This window comes from Crocuta crocuta, unplaced genomic scaffold (assembly GCF_008692635.1).
Source record: "Crocuta crocuta isolate KB4526 unplaced genomic scaffold, BGI_CrCroc_1.0 scaffold153, whole genome shotgun sequence".
NCBI classification, from domain to species: domain Eukaryota; kingdom Metazoa; phylum Chordata; class Mammalia; order Carnivora; family Hyaenidae; genus Crocuta; species Crocuta crocuta.
In genome coordinates, this window is record NW_027529525.1 from 3,645,456 (window position 1) to 3,663,503 (window position 18,048).

The following is an 18,048-nucleotide window of genomic DNA, read 5'->3' on the forward strand; positions in this document are numbered from 1 at the left end:
AGGAGGTCTATGGGTTTGGTGGTGAGAAGATGAAGTTAACAACAAAAAAGTAGAAAGAAGTACTAAAGCACGACGATTTAGTTTCTGTTTACAAATTAACGGAGTTAACTACTGAGAATTACAAATTAACCGGCTGCACGCATGTGGATTATAACACACGCGTGTGGAACTTTCCAAGCCTGGAAAGGGCCGCCCTTGACAGCGGTGCATGTTGGGAAGGGGAGGAGCGCAGTCGGCTGGCCTATCACCGCTGAGGCGGAGGAAGGTGCCTCCCAAGGGCATTGCCTCAGCACCCGGAGAGGTAGGCAGTGCCCACGGTCACGTGATGGCCACCCCGGAGAAGCCGCTCCCACAAGCCAAGTTCACAGCAGCATGTAAACAAATCACCCAGGAGACCCGTGACCTGGTCTGCACAAGGGCTGGCCTTCGCCACTAGAAAACACTCTACTGCTCAAGGAACAGACTAAGGACCCACAGCTTACATTTGTTTTTCTTCGGCAGCGAGACAAATTGAGATAGAGGGAAACTCTTAGTTCATTGAATGGTCTCATGTCCTCTCCAAACCCTTCTCGCGGAAACTTCCTTAAGGCATACTGGTACCTCTGGGCTGCCTCTTTCATCTTCCCTTTCTAGGAATAAAAAAAAAAAAAAGCACAGAAATTGATCCTTTCCCAGATGCTCCAAGATAAAGAGGCTCCTAGAACCTGAAGACCCTGGCAAGCTTCTCAGCGCTCCTCGCACCACACCCCACTGCAACCATCCAAGCACAGAAAGGGTCCTGCTGAGGACACAGCACCCTGACCAGCATAAGCCCCACAGCCTGGCTGTCCTCACGGGCACCACGTGCTTCACGCCAAAAGACACAAACTGGTTTTCTAGGATGCAGTCTGTAAACTGCCTAATTGATAACTATCAATCTTAATACATCAGATTGTCCTGTTACACAGTTTTGAAAAACATTTCAGGAATGATCCTTCATCCACAGATTCGTCAATGCTAAGTGTAACAGAAACCAGATAAAGAAATGATGCTGTTTCCCAAGGCAAGTACAGTCTTATGGAGAAACCTGGACTAGCTGTAGAATAATCATTTGTAAGAGGAACTAAAGTATGGGCTTTAAAACCTGGAACAGCACCGCACATCATTTTCAAGGCTAAAGAAATCAATTTGCTCAGTCAGTTCCGTGGCACAGCAGGTATGGAGTCTGCTGAAAATGGCTTGATGTTTCTAACATAATTGCCTACCAAAATTCATATTAAAACCACTTCAAAGCCACAACACACACTCTGAACTCAATTTCAAACAGATTACGAGCCAGGAACCCGACTGGGTTGTGCTTTTGCCTACATATTTGTTATTATTTAAAAAAGAAAAGGGAGAAACTAAACATACTCCATGCAGAAGCCTCCTGATAAAAGGATTAAAATGGTCATAATGCAGTTTTTTTTTTTTTTATTTTCAGAACTTTTACTTCTGTCTAATTACAGACCTGGAAAGAACAGTGATCTAGCTCTCTGGCCTAAGCATCTATCTAACCCAGGGGTGGGCACATGACAGCTTCCAGTCCAAATCTGGCCTGCCACCCGTTTTTACAAATGACTCTGACTGGGACACGGCCACACCCATCTGCTCCTGTGTCATCTATGGTTGCTTTCATGCCATAGCAGCAAAGCTGGGGAGCAGTGACAGAGACCATATGGCAAAGCCTAAGTAACATATTTCCTTGTGTGGCCTTTTATAGAAGAAGTCTACTGACCTCTGATCTAAACTGATGTCTTATTTTGGAAATTTTACTTCAAATTTTATTTAAAATGTTTACTTTTAATTTATTAATCTTTAAATTATATTTCCATTTCTAAGGGAAAAATCTAAGTATTATATATATTCCTCGACTATCTTAAATAAAAATATCTCTAGGAACTGTTGCAAACTGCAGAAGCTTACAACTATTAAAAATAAGATAATAAAGTCTTAGGAGACTTAATGATTCTTTTCTTCTGAAAACGTCTCCTGCGTGGACCTTTTCTGAAACGTATCTCTTGACTCCGTGTATTAAGGAATCTGCTTGAGGCCACTCTGCCTTCACACCAAGGCTTCAGTGTGTGAAGGCAATACGTTAGTCACAGCCATGAGGATTCATTCAAAAATAACAGTTCTCAAACACAGAGCGGTGCCTTCTAGAAGGCTCTGCTGTGGAGACATGAAAGCCTGGGCACAAAGCCAGGTGTGCGTCTCCCAGAATGGCCACTGAAGCCTGGCTACAGATGCAGGGGGGCAGGAGCATGGTCCTGCCCAGTCCACACCAAACTAAGAGGCCGCTCATAGGCTGTCACATCCCAGAAAAGGGCGATACCACTTACTTTGTACATCACGTTTCCTTCCTCCATCAATTTCTGTAAAAGTATAATCAAAATATCAGGTTTGGAAGTAGCCATCGCCCAGGCAGCATTTCCTGTAAAACAAACACACATTCAGAGGCACGTCAGCACTCCGGGAGGGAAGGAGTTTACTGCTTCTGGGGCCTGATGGCAGCGCAGTCACAGACAGCAGCAGAGCCTGTCCTGTAGCCTCCAGACAACAGTACAATGAAGGACAGGGAGCAGGACCCCCAGGCACTGGTCTCCCTTCCAATCTCCCTCACGCTGAATAAAGCCGCAGGGAGGAGGCTGTACTCCATGCACTTGTTACTCTGATGAAAAGAGGGCTTGGAAACCAAGGCAGACAGGCCCATCTCTCCCTTCTGCTGGGATTTTGGGGGAAACTTAAAACATGGCTTCTGAATAATCTCCTTAGCTTCCTGCAGAGTTCATGTCTGCTGGTGAGCAAAGGCACGCGTGTTCTTAGCAGCCTCTCGCTCTCCACTGCACAGTCTACACTGCATCTGTCTGGACAGGTCAGCTCTGGCTGGTCTGCCCTCTCACCACAGCTCATGTCTCTCTGGCCACCAGTCCCGCTTCTGAGCACATGCAGGGAATAATGCTTAAGGGAGGACAGTCTCAGAGTCAGCCTGCTCTGCTTCACTGACTCTGCTGATTACTAGAACCTTAGGGAAGCTATTTACCTCCACTGTGCCTTGGTTTCCTCCTCTGCAACATGACGGTGTTATCACTACCTACTTACATGGTAGGTGAAGATTAAATATGTTAAAACAAGAAACTGCTCAGAATAATTCCCGGTACTGTGAACTGCTTAGTAACATCAACAGATCTGTTCATCTTCGCCACAGTCCCTTCCTGGGGGCTGCTGCTGGCTGAAAGTCTGGCATATTAAACTAGGACAGCCATGTTCTGGTTGCTCTTTACCCACACATTGTGAGTGGGTCTCACACTCCAACCAAGCACACAGAAGGAGCTCTCCCTACTCAGAGTCCCCTCTGCCTTGTCATTATCCTCAAATGACCCACCCTCCAACCAGTTTCCAGTAAATCCCATGAACTTTCCTTAACAAAAACTGCTGGGGCTGCAACTGCCCTTCCCAGATAGGACCAGTCCAGAACAGTGGTTCTCCAACTCAGCTGCTCAGCAGAGCTACCTGTGAGCTTTCTTAACCACATACCCGGCCTTCCCCGAAGAGCTGAATGAACTGCTCACTGCCGTAGCTCCCGGGCATCCCTAACACCCTACAGTTCTAGGCTGTTTTTCAACATTGGCCACTGCTTTCTATCCACACTGCAGTGATAATGTCATGAGCTATTTAAGCATTCTGGATGACTGTGTTTACATGAGCCTTGTAGAGGAAGGAAAAGAAATCTCTTAAGCACCTGACATCTTCTTAACCTGGGATCAGGTAAGTTCTTTATGGCCCTGGACATACTCTAGAATCTGAAGTGAACCTTCCTCTCCCGCTGCTGAGATGAGGTATTCACTGACCTAATTTGGCTCCTTTTCTTAGCAGTGTAACCACTACAGATGTGTTTCGACAACCAATGGCTCTATCCAAGGGGCGCATGCCGCTGTGGTCCACGTGCTCAATCACGGCTCCCTTCTCAACCAGATACAGTACCTGCAGGAGGAGACAGAGACCTGAGGGGTGGCTGGTGGCAGAGGTGCCACACCCCACCCACTTTTGCATCCTGGGGAGGAACTGGCAGTCTTAGCTTTACTGCAATCTTCCATGCCTCTGGCCACCAAGGGTCCTAATGGAAATGAAGCCAATGGGTTAACTGAAAAGAGGGCTGTAATTCACAGCTAAAGCCCACTCTGCCATCAGCAGTGAGGGAGGTGGGTGAACACTCCTAGGGAAGGACATGTTATGTACATGCATTCATACACCACAGAGGAGTACATGCACATCAACTTCCCAGACCACAGGGATGGCCACAGTCCTCTTTTCATCTCCAATTACTTAGGAGGCAGACTTCTACAACAGCTCCTACATACTGGCAGGCTACAGCAAGGGGACCCTTCTGGAAACACTCAGATCCACAAGCCTGGGTAGAGCAAGCTAGAAAAACTAGCAGCTTGATATCAGAAAAACCCAATTATATCTCTCTTTAAGACTTAGGAAATAGACTTAAATATTAGGAATATAAAGAGGCAAGTTTTCAGACCGTGGTACATAGATTGATTTGATGTGGTACGACAGCAGTATGACATAGTACACGGAGGAAAAACCACATGGGCTACTCAAATTGCTGAGAAGAAGTCAGCTTAGATTTTCATGTGAACCTGATAGTTCACCAGCTATTCAAAATGATACTGGAGGGATTAGTACCCATAATATATAAAGAACTCCTACAACTCAACAATAAAAAACCCAAATAACCCAATTTTAAAAAGGATATGAACAGACATTTCTCTAAAGATGATATACAAATGACCAAGAAGCATGTAAGAAGATGCTCAACATTATTAATCATTAGAGAAATGAAAATCAAAACCATGAGATATCACCTCACATCATTAGGATGGCCCCTATTAAAAAAAAAAAAAAGTGGAGAGGATGTGAAGAAACAGGACCCCTGAGCATTGCTGGTGGGAATGTAAACTAGTGCAACCACTCTAGACACAGTATGGAAGTTCCTCAAAAAATTAAAAACATAACTACCACTTGATCCAGCAATCCCACTTCCGGGTACATATCCAAAAGAATATAGGTAAATCTTGAAAAATTTACAGGATCTTGAAGAGATATTTGCATAGCCATAGTGGACTATTGTAAATTGTGACTATTTACAATAGCTAAGAGGTAGAAGGAATTCAAGTGTTCCTGATAGATGAAATGATTAACACAATGTGGCATAGACATACAATGGAATATTATTCAGCCTTAAAAAAAGAAGGAAATCCTTTTACATGCTACAATATGGATGAACCTTGACGACATTATGCTAAGTGAAATAAAGCCAGTTTATAAAAGGACAAATATTCTATGATTCCACCTGTATGAGGTACTAGAGTGGTCATCTCACAAAGTAGAATGGTGACTGTCAGGGACTGGAGGAAAGAAATCAGGTCTTGTTTATTGGGTACAGAGTTTCGGTTTTACAGAATAAAGTGTGGATAATAATGTGAAGTGTACTTAACACCAGTGAACTCTTCACTTAGAAATGGTTAAGATGGTGAGTTTTGTTATGTGTTTTTAAATCACAATTTTTAAAAAATTACCCTAGAATACTAAACTCCTTCATTCTTCCTAATGCTGATAGACTAGGATTTGGTAAGTTAATAGAAGCTGAAAAATAAGTGTGTGGATATGTGAGGTTTAGTTAAAGAGCTGTTTTTGAAAATCGACATTAACTACAATTTACACTGTCCAGGAAATTGAGACCATTTAACTGGAACATCACTGCCTTCTAAAAAGCATCAAGGCCCTGGGGCGCCTGGGTGGCTCAGTTGGTTAAGCATCTGACTTGGCTTAAGTCATGATCTCACGGTTCGTGAGTTCGAGCTCCACGTCGGGCTATGTGCTGTCAGCTCAGAGCCTGGAGCCTGCTTTGGGTTCTGCGTCTCCCTCTCTCTCTGCTCCTCCCCTGCTCATGCTCTGTCTCTGCCTCTCAAATAAAGTTTAAAAGAAAAACAGAAAGCATAAAGGCCCAGATGCACAGGATGAGGACGGCTTCTGCTCTAAATTCCATAGCTTCCAGCAACACAGTATACATAGTATCTCTCTGGCTAATCTGCACATTAGACATATTTAAGTCTTCAAAGATGGTAACTCTCAAGGAGATGAACATCTTCAACACCTGCTTGGTACGTGGGATGTGGAACTTGACAAAGACATAGTTTCTGCCCTGAAAGACATTTTGTAGTTTTTAGATTACTAATGTTTTATCCCTTATCTCAGTTAGACTTAGGCATTTGTCAAAGAGATAAACATAGTGCCCTAAGTATTTTATATTATTTCCAGACAATTCCACATTTTTATTAAAAATAAACCAGATAATTATTTGACTAGTAACTTCTCATATACATAAAAAAGAGATTTTTAAATGCTCTATTTATATGGGTTACTAGAAGAAAATAAAACTACATACGCATGTATATATACATATATACATATTCAATATTTGTCAAAGACACAGTTTGTAATCATGTATCTTGAAGGTTTTAAGAGTCTATTAAAATCTTTACTAAAATTCTGCAACAGACTGAATGCCAGAGAAGAGAAAAATGAAAACTACCCCAATGCACACAGGTCCACACTGACCACACTCAACATGGCCTCACACACACTCCGGGAATAGTTTCAACTTCTGGGTTTCTCTGCAGCACTGGCAGGCGTGCAGGTGGACGATGTGACCACCTGCGGGTACCTACAGTCTCTGCATCACCGTAGAAGGCGGCCAGGTCCAAGGGAGTGCGGCCATTCTTGTCCGTCTGATCTATCTCGGCTCCTTCCTCAACCAGAAACTGGACCACTGCCCTGTGACCCTTCAGACAAGCCCAGCTTAAGGCCGACAGTCCCTCTTTGTCCAGAGAGGAAAGGGCAGCACCTGAAAGAAAAGCCCATTCGCAGAACATGAGTTCGTTAAACAAAGCCCAGAGGCAAATCGATTCACATTTGCAAATACCTGGCTTGACCGGTGGCAATCAAGCCTGTGAGATCTGAAGCTGGCAAAACGGTCACCACCGCTGAAGCCGAGTAATAGGTACATACATCTACTACCTATTCTTTCTACTTGTGTGTAAATCAGAGAATGTCCATAACAAGAAGACTTTTCAGACTTGAATCAAAAAGCACTGCCAGTGGATCTACCAGAGCTCTTTTCTTTGTCCATTCCGAAGAAACCTCTGCAGGGGCTCCCATGCTACTACCTTTTGAAAGGAGAAATTCCACGGTGCTCAAGTGTCCTTCACAGGCGGCCACCATGAGGGGCGTCCGGCCCTGCTTGTCACTTAGGCTCACATCACAGCCGCGGTCCAAAAGTAATCTAACGATCTGAAAGAAACATTGGAATTACACTCCCCTGCTCCACTTTCAATCCTGTGCTCTCTACCCAGTTTTCCACACTTAAAAGCAGTAAAGGAGTCTCTTCTTCAAACGCCTTCTACACTGTGTGATTTGTAGGGCCTGTCCCAGCTTTCCATTGTATTCCTTTGAATAGAATCTTCTTCCAAATACGCACTCTTTTTTTCACATACCTAATGCATTACTATAGCTGTAAAACACGCACATACAAGACATGAACAGTAATGTGGAGAAGGGGAGATACCAGTCACAATCAAGTCATGAGGAGAGAGACACAACGGGGCTCATGGGATCAATGGGCAGAACTAACGGAAGGGGCGAAGGTCCCCGGCTCCAGGGTGGTGGTCCTGCAGTTACACTCCCACAGGGGGTCAGGGGCTGCAGGAAAGCATTCACCCACCACACCCCCAAGCAATCAGCTTTTCTAAGCCTTTGGCTTAGTGGATGGCTTGACCTTCACAGCAGGCAATTTTTAGCAAATGTCTTCTTAGAAGACATTCCCAGCCTCAGCTCTGTGCCTTCAACTAGTTCATAGCGATAAGGCTGGGGAACACAAACAAAAAACCAGAGAGGTGTCTCCTACAAATACCATCCCAGCGGGAAGGGCTTTATGCAGGGGGGAGGCCAGAGTCTCCCTCCCTCTGGCACAGCATTAGTTATACGGCCACAACAGAAGGTGGCATATTTCCATTGCTTTCTTATTCTTGAAACACTGACAGGTGCTTTCTGAACCTCCCCTGGACTTAGGAAATACTGAGCCCAGGAGACAGGATTAGCCAGGGCATCACAGAGATGTTATAAGGATGACAGGAAGCAAATGGTACAAACCAAGCTCTTGGAAACAGAACTGAAAAACCAAAATCCTGGTGGGGAGGACTCGTAGTTCCTAACAATCGCACTAGTATCACAATCCTGTGATGTAAACTTGGGTCTAGAAAACTCTTCCTATAATATATGTAGTAAGATCCATTAATTTGCAGTTTGAATGTAACCTGGTGCCAGGGATGGGGTGGGTACGTGGCCACTGTTTGCAAAATGAATAAATGACTGAACTACTGTTCTTGAAGATCCCCTGCACAACAGGCCACTCCTAGTAAAAGAAACCAGCCTGAAATCACAGTCTTAGACCAGAGGGCACATGTTTCCTTTTCTAAAGAGCACAACAGAACCACTCTTCTTCTAAGTGTGCTGGACAAATGGGTCACAAAATCACAACAATAGGTATGTTATAGCACGTCTTCTGTTCTCATAACAGAAGAGTAACCCTCCCTGGTTAAAAGGAGGCAGCTGCGGTCTCCCCTGGTCAGGTCACCAGCCTTGCTCCCGGTTAGGTTACCAGCCTACAATGGCTGACTGCGCTAGCCTATCAAATGCTGGTGGTTATGGAGAAGTGACAGCACAAGCAGAGGCCAAGAACATGAAAAAGACAGGGCTCAGGGGAGCCACATGTGGCCCCCAGGGAGATGGGCACTAGTGAGCTCTATCCCACCCACTGTTTCCCACCGGGTACCTGCCAATGCCCCTGGCGTGCTGCACAAAACAAAGGTGGGACCCCTCTCCTGTTAGTCCGAGACACAGCAGCTCCATGCTCCAGCAGCAGCTCACACACCTCCAGCTTCCCTCTTCCGGCAGCGGCAGTCAGGGCTGAAGGAAGGTCACAGGAGAGGAGGGAGTCTGTTAGTGTGTGATGGCTGAAGGGGGCCACAGATTCGTGGACAGTCCTCCCACTGCCAGGAGGGCAGTTCTGCACCTTTCCCCACTTCCCTCGATCTGGGTGGGCTCTGTGACCACTCTGACCAATACAACACAGAAGGAATGAGGACATGCCAGTGTCTGGGCCAGACCCTGAGATGGGCAACTTCATTTCCCTTCAGAACATTCATTCTTGGAACCAGACACCGCCTTCCATGGGAGGAAACCCAAGTGGCCCTGCGGTGACACTCACAGGGAAAAGAACCCAGGCCTGTGTGTGGTTGACAGTCCCAGGTGAGCTCCCAGCAGCCAGCCACAAACTGGCTAGCCTGTGTGTACACCATTCTATTAACGGATTCCCAGAGTCTCACTGCACCAGCTAAAGTAGGTGAGCAGAGGTGAGTCATCCCTACCAAGCCCAGTCCACACTGCTGATTCAGAAGCCACTACGTTTTAACTTCATTGTCTTCTTTTGCTTTTTTGCCCCCCCCCCCCGCCCCCAGCAAGAGATAATCAGAATATAATGCAACACAGACACACAGACCAATCCTATTATCCAGTCTAGCCTCTTACCTTAAAGTCATAAATTTCAATCAGCAAGAACTAGTAATTACTGATGCAGTCAAGGGCGTATCAAATCATTCCTGTCTATACAGAGCTTAGAATCTCTGTAACCAGTCAAGATTCTGGATTAAGAATGTCAAGAAAGCAAGAATAGGGAGTCAGATTGTTGGGGGCTTCGAATGCTCAGGTGAATACCCTAGTGCAATCCTGAGTAGTGAGGGGCCTGCTGGTAGTAATGGTGTTCGAGGGAAGACAGCCAAGGATAAAACATAAATAGAATGGAAGGAAAGAGAATACATTGGAAAGGTTCTCATGAAGCCCCCTCATTAGTGACTATGCCTCCTCACCACCCCCCCACGCTGTGATTCCTGATGGGGCATGGTAAAAAGAGGGGTTTAGTTAGATGAGGGTCCTCTGCTATGTCACATGAATCATCATCTACAAGAAAGGACAGTCATAGATTGCAAGGACAATCCCAGGCCAGGACAAGAGAAGCTTCAGGAAGGGTCTGACTACGCTAGGGCAGCTTCCTTCAGGACAGAAAGGGGCTGAGGAGGAACAGCGACAGCTCAGGAGGGAGCATTGACAATGCAGGTGAGGAAGGAGAGGGCCTAGTGTGGTGTCATGGCTCTCTTCCTGCTGCCTGCCTAGGACCACACTGTCCCAGCTTCACACACATTTCTGGCTTCCAGAACAGACCCAGTATTCCTAGAAATCAATAAGACCTCTCAGTATGAAAATCAGGAAAACACAGTACAAAGTCCTTCACCAAAGGTGAAGTCCAAGTGACAATGAACTTATGAAAAGTACACAGCCTCATTAGCAATCCAAGTAACTGAGAAATGGATACACTCACACACACTGCTGGCTGGAGTAGTCATCCACATCCCATTGCACAGCAACACCACTTGCACACACGTATCTGGGGATGCCCTTGTAGTGCACTGAGAGGTGTACTGAAAACAGCCACAAACTGGAAGCAACCCACAGGGCCATCAACAGTCTCACAAACTTGTCATCAGTTCAAAGAAGTAACACACAATGGAACATGCAGGGCGACTTGGTCATATGTAGCACACAGAGCCCTGATAGCAGGGCATCTCCTTTTAGAGGGCAGCCTGGCTCCACTGTGAACCCTAGGGTCTGTGTCCCATTCCCCTGGGCACCCAGGAGAGTCAAGTGCTCACAAACCCAGCTTTTCACACACACATCTCCATCCCTCTGTCCTCCTCAGACCCCTCTTGGGGACAGACAACCACACCTACTCCACCTCCAGTCAGCCTGACCACAGTATAACCCCTAGGAGCCACACGTGCACAAGCATGTAAACCTGACATGTGGGCCTGATCTCCCTGTGGGAAGAATGGTTCTTCCAAGAAACAAAGAAATCTCCTCAGACTGTCCCCAGGGACACAGAGCAGTGGGGCCAGAGACTCCCCCATCACAGAGAGGAGCCACAGCTGCCCAGCAGATCACCTGAGCTCCCCATCCATCCCAGGGACCTTGTGCACCGGCAAAGTGAGCAAGATGGCAGGACTCATGAGCAAGTGAGTGAAAGTGCCAGGCTATCCTACTCTTGGGGCCCTAAGGATGTGAAGGTCAGGCTGTGGAAGATGGTGTTGAAAGCAAGCCCCCTCCTTCTGGAAAGGCAGGGGGCACTCACTTTGCTCTGGCCCTAAGTCCCCTGAGGCAGGGAATGTGTCACCAGAGCAGCTTGTCATTGGGCAATCTTAATAATATTTTCCTGTCAACAACCATTCAAAGAATTTTCTTACAACTCTAACAAGAGCCACATGTAGCAGCTACCATCTGTCCTGCTGATTTTCTTGACACAGAAACGCAGGGTCTCGACTGCAGGTGCCATTCTTATCTGTGTTACCCTTAGAGGCGCTCTGCCACTGGCTATACATCTAAACTTGTAAGAAAATTATAAATAAATACCACAAATCAGTATTTAAATCAGTTTTATACACTGATGCACGGGGGTGGAGGTGGCGGTTCCCATACCAGAATATCCGAAAACCAGTGGCCGAGAGGATCCTGTCTATACTATAGGCCTTGGCCCCAACTATGACAGACATGCCCAGGAGAGTCCGTTCCTGCCTTGGCATTAATTTTAATGATTCCTAAATAACACGAGCACTTTTTAAGTATGTTATCTTGATGGATCAGAACATAACCCGTGAGCAGCTTGAGAGATGGAAGTTCTGGGCAGTGAGCCACCTCCTGGACCTGCTAACCTCTGCAAGCCTCCTCCAATTAGGGATCTCCCCCTCTCTCCTCCTCTGGCCGCAGCTGACCACAGCAAGGAAAGAATGAACGAACGAACGAATGCACACACACACACACACACACACACACACACACACACACACACCACAGGCAGGGTCATGGCCAGCGGATGTGCAGGACAGCCTGGGAAGGAACAAACTCAGGGCACTTCCATTTGATGAGGTCCTGAAGCAGCAAAGCCTCACTAACATTCCATTATCTTCTATTTAGTAAACAAGTTTCATCTGTATTGTAAATGGGGCCTTTAAATCTGGATGTCTGGTGCAGCTGCTACTGAATTTTTGCAACAGCAGCACATCAGAAACAACAGCCCGGCACTAAAAATAGGGTCGTGTGTTTTATGGAGGCGCCAGAGAAGCCAGAAGTTGGAGCAGCTGATGAGGGATGAGAGCGCCACCCCAGGCCTGGCGACAGGGCTGGATTCCCTTCTCTTCCTTTACCGCCAGACCTGCTGTGCATTTGGTGATTAACTTCCTTTCGAGATGATAAAGCACCTATAAGCACAGGCTGAAAGTGTCACACAGAGTTTGCTCCGGCCTAACACTGCCCATGCTCTGCACACAAAGTCCTAATGAGGCACTCTCCTTTTCAACTGATGCAGGTCCACAGGACCCGCGTTTCCATTTTCAACTCTCATGAATACTTCTGGCCTCGTCACTCAAAACCCCTGAGGCTAAAGTGCACCCCAAGTTCCAGCAGCCACAGATTTAAGGACACCAGACTCGGAAACAGCAAGACTGAAGCATAGTCAACTACATGCTGAAACAAAATCAGGCAAGACTCTGCTCAGGAATTCCAACTATTCTGCTGAAAAGGCTGACCTCTGAGCTGACTACCAGACTCTAAGGAGGGTCAGTGCATTCTGTGCGGCCAGGAGAAAAGAGAGGAGTGGGGGAAGACAGGAAGAACAGGCCAGGCTCTGGCAGTGGGGAAATGCCTATCTTCTGGCCAAAGAAATTCAGAGACGAAGGTGCAAAGACCTGGCATGAAATGGAGTGAACCCACATGGCACTTTTTAGGACTTAAACTGGACACAATTTCTTTTACTTGCAAATTCCTTAATGAGATGGCATTTTTCTAATTAAATTCCCATGAAAGCATAGATCATTTTCTGAGGAGTCTGAATAACTGTACCTTAGCAATACTGTCCTGCCTTCAGAGCAGATTTATCACGGCAGATGTTCCTTTTAAGAAAACCAGTTGACGCTTGATATTATGAACTTCCTGAGAACATCAGTTAGATCTGGTTCTTTGTAAAATGGATCATTTGCAGGAATCTTTTACGTATTCAAGTTCTCTGGGCAAAGGTCTGATTTACAAACACTCAACTATCAACGTGCCAGGAATGCAGTCATTTCCACAAACAGGGCTGTTTATAATATTTTATGGCAGATCTGTCACTCCAAATACACAGGCACAGGATGGCTGGCTTGAGGTTTTAACAATGGATCATTATTCCCCCCTCAGATGTTTCTGTCCCTAATTTAGAGACCTTGAGAGAAGGGTGACAGGTCAGTGCACACAGACGCGGCTCCCACTTCCCGACGGCGGCTTTCTCAGACAGTCCTTACACACGGCCACACCACCCTCTGAGGCTGGAGCAGAACACGTGAGCCCAACCGTATGCACAGGCAGAGAGGCAGTCCCGCTGACCCAGATGGCTGAGAGAGGGACGAGGACAGAGTGGCTCTGCTTTGATTGCATATTTATGTTTATTGGTGCAATTTATTTCCTAATATATTGGCATTTTCTGCCTGTTATAAAAATGAGTAGAAAACAAAATCAAAGTGCCAACATTAGTAATAAGCAGCAAGATTCTCTTAAGTGTCATCTAGTTGTGACCAAGATGGAAACCATTAGATGTGCCACAGGCAGTGATGTCTGAGCCTCAGCTGGAGGCTCTCTGGACAAACCCCACTCAACTGCAAAGGAGAAGAACAAAAAGTAAAGAGTATGCATGAAATGCTGGAAAATTCTCAGCTCTTTTATCTAAGAGGTCAAATGTAACTAAGAATTTTTACGATTTTTTTTAAAACTCTTTGGGAATGGCAGTCCCTCTCCCTTGATTTCCAAAAACTAACCAGTTAAGAAGTGGTTATGGAGGAAGCTGACCCCCCACTGTGTTTGGCTTTGTTGTCTTCTGAATACGGGCTGGGCGGCCACCCTGAGGGCCGCTGACAGGCTGGCCCCAAAGTCCTAGGCCTGAGTGAAAGTAGCACTCAACCCCAAACAAAAGCAGGCAACACCCCCCCCATCCACCTGCAAGGAGTAGGGCTAAGATTTATAAAAGCTAAGCCCCACAGCCTTGCTTTGTTAGGCATTTGCTTCCTTCGTTGAGAGGAGGGGAAGGCTTTCATTAGACAGAATAACAACTTCCTGCAGCTATAAATTCTTCATCTCCACAGGGACCAGGCAGTTACTTAATCTAATTCTCAACAACGTAAAGAGTAAAATGAAACACAATAAAGATTACTCTTACTGAAAAATATCACTGCACTGAGGGATGAACCCCACAGAAGTCCCCAGCACCCCTAGCCTTGAACCCAGCCCACTGGATGGGCTCCATGATCTTATGAATGGGAAGCCAGCACTGCCCAGATGCTCAGTGAGTCCCCCAAGTAATGGCTGGCAACACCATCCTAGGTCTGACCCTGCCTTAGAGTTCCCCATTTGGCAGAAGGATGGAGGAAAGGATGGATGTTACCAGGCCACAGGCAACAACCAAGCATCACATGAAAGGGCGACTCCCCATCATATCATGCCAGCTCCCGACAACCTACCTATGGAGGTTAAAACAAGGCAGGAACCAAATCTGAGTAACCAGGACATGCCTGACATGTGACAAGTTTCTGTAAAAACACGCTGTCAATCTCTGTGTGAGAATTAAAGACTAAACATGAACCTCAAATTGCCAAGCAATTCATTACGGAAATAAAATTGGCACTAAATAGGACTTCACATGTAACTGAAAGTCATTTTTGTCCTTCGTATTTGTAAAGTAACTGCAAACTAAGATTCTATCACTTAAACATCCATTTCAATAATCTATTAAGACCAAATGTATAGTATAACTAAGTAACATTCAATAATTAATATTAACAATTTATCATAACCCTGGCGGCAAACTGCATCTGATGAACACTTAAAACTGCCAAGCTCTGAGTAAGATACTATGGGTGAATTTTTATTTAATCTTGGTAAGAATCCCTTGAATTCGATGAGTGTTACATCCGCCTTATTGAGGTGAAGGAATCGAGTACAAGAGTTATATGACATGCCCCAAACCCAGAGCCAATCAGTATCAGTCAGGAATTAAACCCAAACAGCTGAATGAACCTGGATCCATGCTCTCAATCAAAATGGGAAAATCCTAACATATTTTAATATTATAATTCCTATAAAATGCTTCCTATATTGACACTTCCTGGCCCTTTAAGTTCACAAATTCATTTAATATACAACTAATTTTTATGAGGTAACTACCACTCATCCTGGTTTTATAGATGAGGAAAATAAGGCCCAGAGAAGGTAAACAACTTGCCCAAGGTCACATAGCTAGTGGGAGGTAGAGGAGGGTTTAAAATCAGAGATCTAACTCCTATGCTGTTGCCTCTGGGACGTCCCCCTTAAAAATATCCAACTAGGGGCACCAGGGTGGCTCAGTTGGTTAAGCATCTGACTCTTGATTTGGGCTCAGGTCATGATCCCAGGATTGTGGGATCAAGCCGTGCACTGGGCCCTGCACTGAGCATGGAGCCTGCTTGGGATTCTCTCTCTCCCTTTGCCCCTCCCCCCCCGGTCACCCCACCACACCATGCACACATGTATGTACTCTCTCTTAAAAATATATATGTACCCAACTAATCAAACAGACTATGAATGTTGTTTTAGAACAGGAGTACCAGAAAAATACTTTTATTTTCCTGAAGAATTGTTAAGCCTTCTCCCACAGACAATAAAAATAATCTACAATGACTACGTTCCCTCTGAACTCTGGTCACATGGCATCCTAAGGTCAAAACAGCTCAATCTAATGAACATTCAGAACATGGTAGCAGGAATATCTGTGCAAATTCTTGTGTCCTATTCCTAACATTATTTTTTTCCTATTTTTTCATGTATTATTTCAAATAAGCCTCTTCAAATCCTTTGAGGAATAATATGTACTATAAATAACATAATTCAATTTAAGAACAATTTCCTAAAACACAGACAACATAAGTCACATTTCATATAGACTTTGATCTAAAAAAATATCAGAACACAGCTTTTAGCAGCTGTCACTTCTAAAGTGTGCTGAGAATGCTCACATTTTTGATAGACCCTCGTACACACCACATTATTTAAAGCATATGTAATGTGTGGTTCTTCCTTCTCTCCTTAACGGGCTGAGGATGCCCTGAGGCGGGCAGTTATGTGCAGGACTCCATGCAAGGGGTCGGGGTTAGAAAGGGCACTTCCACAGAACCACTCTATGCAAGTTCACATTCAGCCATGACAGAAGGACAGAAGGAAGGAAGGGAAGGAAGGAGGGAGGGAGGGAGGGAGGGAGGACGGACGGACGGAAGGACGGACGGAAGGACGGACGGACGGACGTAGGGAGGGAGGATCTGAACACTTCAACAAGAATTTGAAAGAAACAATTATGATTTTTCTGAGAAAGTGCAGATGAACCACGTATAGTTCTTCCAGGAGTGACTGAAAGAACAAGCTACAGTGTTTGTAGGTAAAGATGCTCTAAGCTACTTAAATGTAGATGAGTGCAAGTTTATAATGTTGAAGGTATTTGTTGCTGTCTTTTAACGAACAGTAAGGAATTACTCACAAGAAGGATGGACTCTCTGCACAGCAAAAGCAACATGACAGAAGTGGTGAACAGAGTTCCTATAGGTAAGTGTTCAGGCTACAGTTAATTTGCAGCAAGATGCACTCTGTGGGTTTTCAACTTGTTTCACTTCTTGCCCCAGGGCAGGCACACACAGGTCAGCTGCTCTCTGCTGTCTTGTCAGCAGAGAGGAATGGCTCTCTATAGCACACCCATGCTGGGGGGGGGGGGGGGGGGNAACCCCAGGGGTCTGCCAGAGCAGTAAAAAGACAAGGTACAGACAAACCCAGCCCCCTTAGTTCCTACCGCCAAATCTGTCTCTACTTTAGGGTGAGTCTCATGCCCATCTCTCTTTTCCAGAGCCTGGGTTAGCCGCTCCCCCAGTGTCCTACATTCCCCTACTTGGTCCTTCCCCTTACAGGGTCCTAGGTTACCCCATCCTCTCTCTTCAGGCTTCCGCCTCTCTTCAGGGTCCTGAGTTACCCTCTCTCCCATACTCTACAGAATCCTGGATTACCACCCTCATCCTCTGGGGTTCTGGGTTACTTCTCTGTCATGTTTTGAGTCCAAAGACAATCAAGAACTTCTACTTTTGTTTGGATTGACAAAACATAAGGTTTCCACTCATCTTAGGTATTTTCTTAAACCTAAATCCCAGTAGAAGAAGGGATGCCTTGAGAAGGATTTTCCAACAACAGCACTGGTGAGATACAGAGGACCTTCAAAAACGGAATATCCTAGGTATACGATAGTAAGTCACTTAGCTTTTCTTGGCAGGATATGTTTAGCAAACTCCTTAACCCAAGTTCTCCACGTGCCCCAACAAGCAATGGACAAATGCTATTCCTTCCAGTCTCTCATCTGAAAATCTGCTCTGAGATGTCCATATATCTGAGAATGTAGTTTGAATGCCAAACTTAATCCAGTAAGTGTTAAATTTACTTTAAATTGTTACCATGTGACAGCCCTCCTCTCTCTAAAAAACAAAGTAAAATTAAAAAATTTTCAAACTAGCAGTAAGTCATCCTGTTCTCTGGAGTGCATGCACCATATTCTGCAGCAGCCTTGAGTGTGATAGGCTCAGTCGTCCGTGGCCTGGGTCCACCTGCAATTCAGAGCTGAAGGACACGTCACCTCCGGGAGGGTGGGCAGAGCCACAGAGTGGGAGATTAAAGCAGTTCCATGAAGACAAGAGGGCAACTTTGAAAATACCAAGGATGCAAGGACTCATTATCCCGGCTGCACAGTCCAGGAGGGAAACAAGT

General features: G+C 45.6%; 1 protein-coding gene across 7 annotated transcripts in view; it reads right to left on the minus strand.

Annotated features, from left to right (window-relative positions):
• The window catches only part of TANC1 (tetratricopeptide repeat, ankyrin repeat and coiled-coil containing 1), a 239,414-nt gene that overhangs the window by 4,279 nt on the left and 217,087 nt on the right, over nucleotides 1–18,048 (minus strand). For all 7 annotated transcript variants that reach the window (XM_077761028.1, XM_077761027.1, XM_077761025.1 and 4 more), the window contains 6 exons: nucleotides 8,921–9,054; nucleotides 7,257–7,380; nucleotides 6,759–6,934; nucleotides 3,870–4,002; nucleotides 2,361–2,452; nucleotides 483–629 (listed from right to left, as the gene is read on the minus strand). In XM_077761028.1, the coding sequence (XP_077617154.1) occupies nucleotides 483–629; nucleotides 2,361–2,452; nucleotides 3,870–4,002; nucleotides 6,759–6,934; nucleotides 7,257–7,380; nucleotides 8,921–9,054 (806 nt within the window). The remainder of the gene's footprint in view (nucleotides 1–482; nucleotides 630–2,360; nucleotides 2,453–3,869; nucleotides 4,003–6,758; nucleotides 6,935–7,256; nucleotides 7,381–8,920; nucleotides 9,055–18,048) is intronic.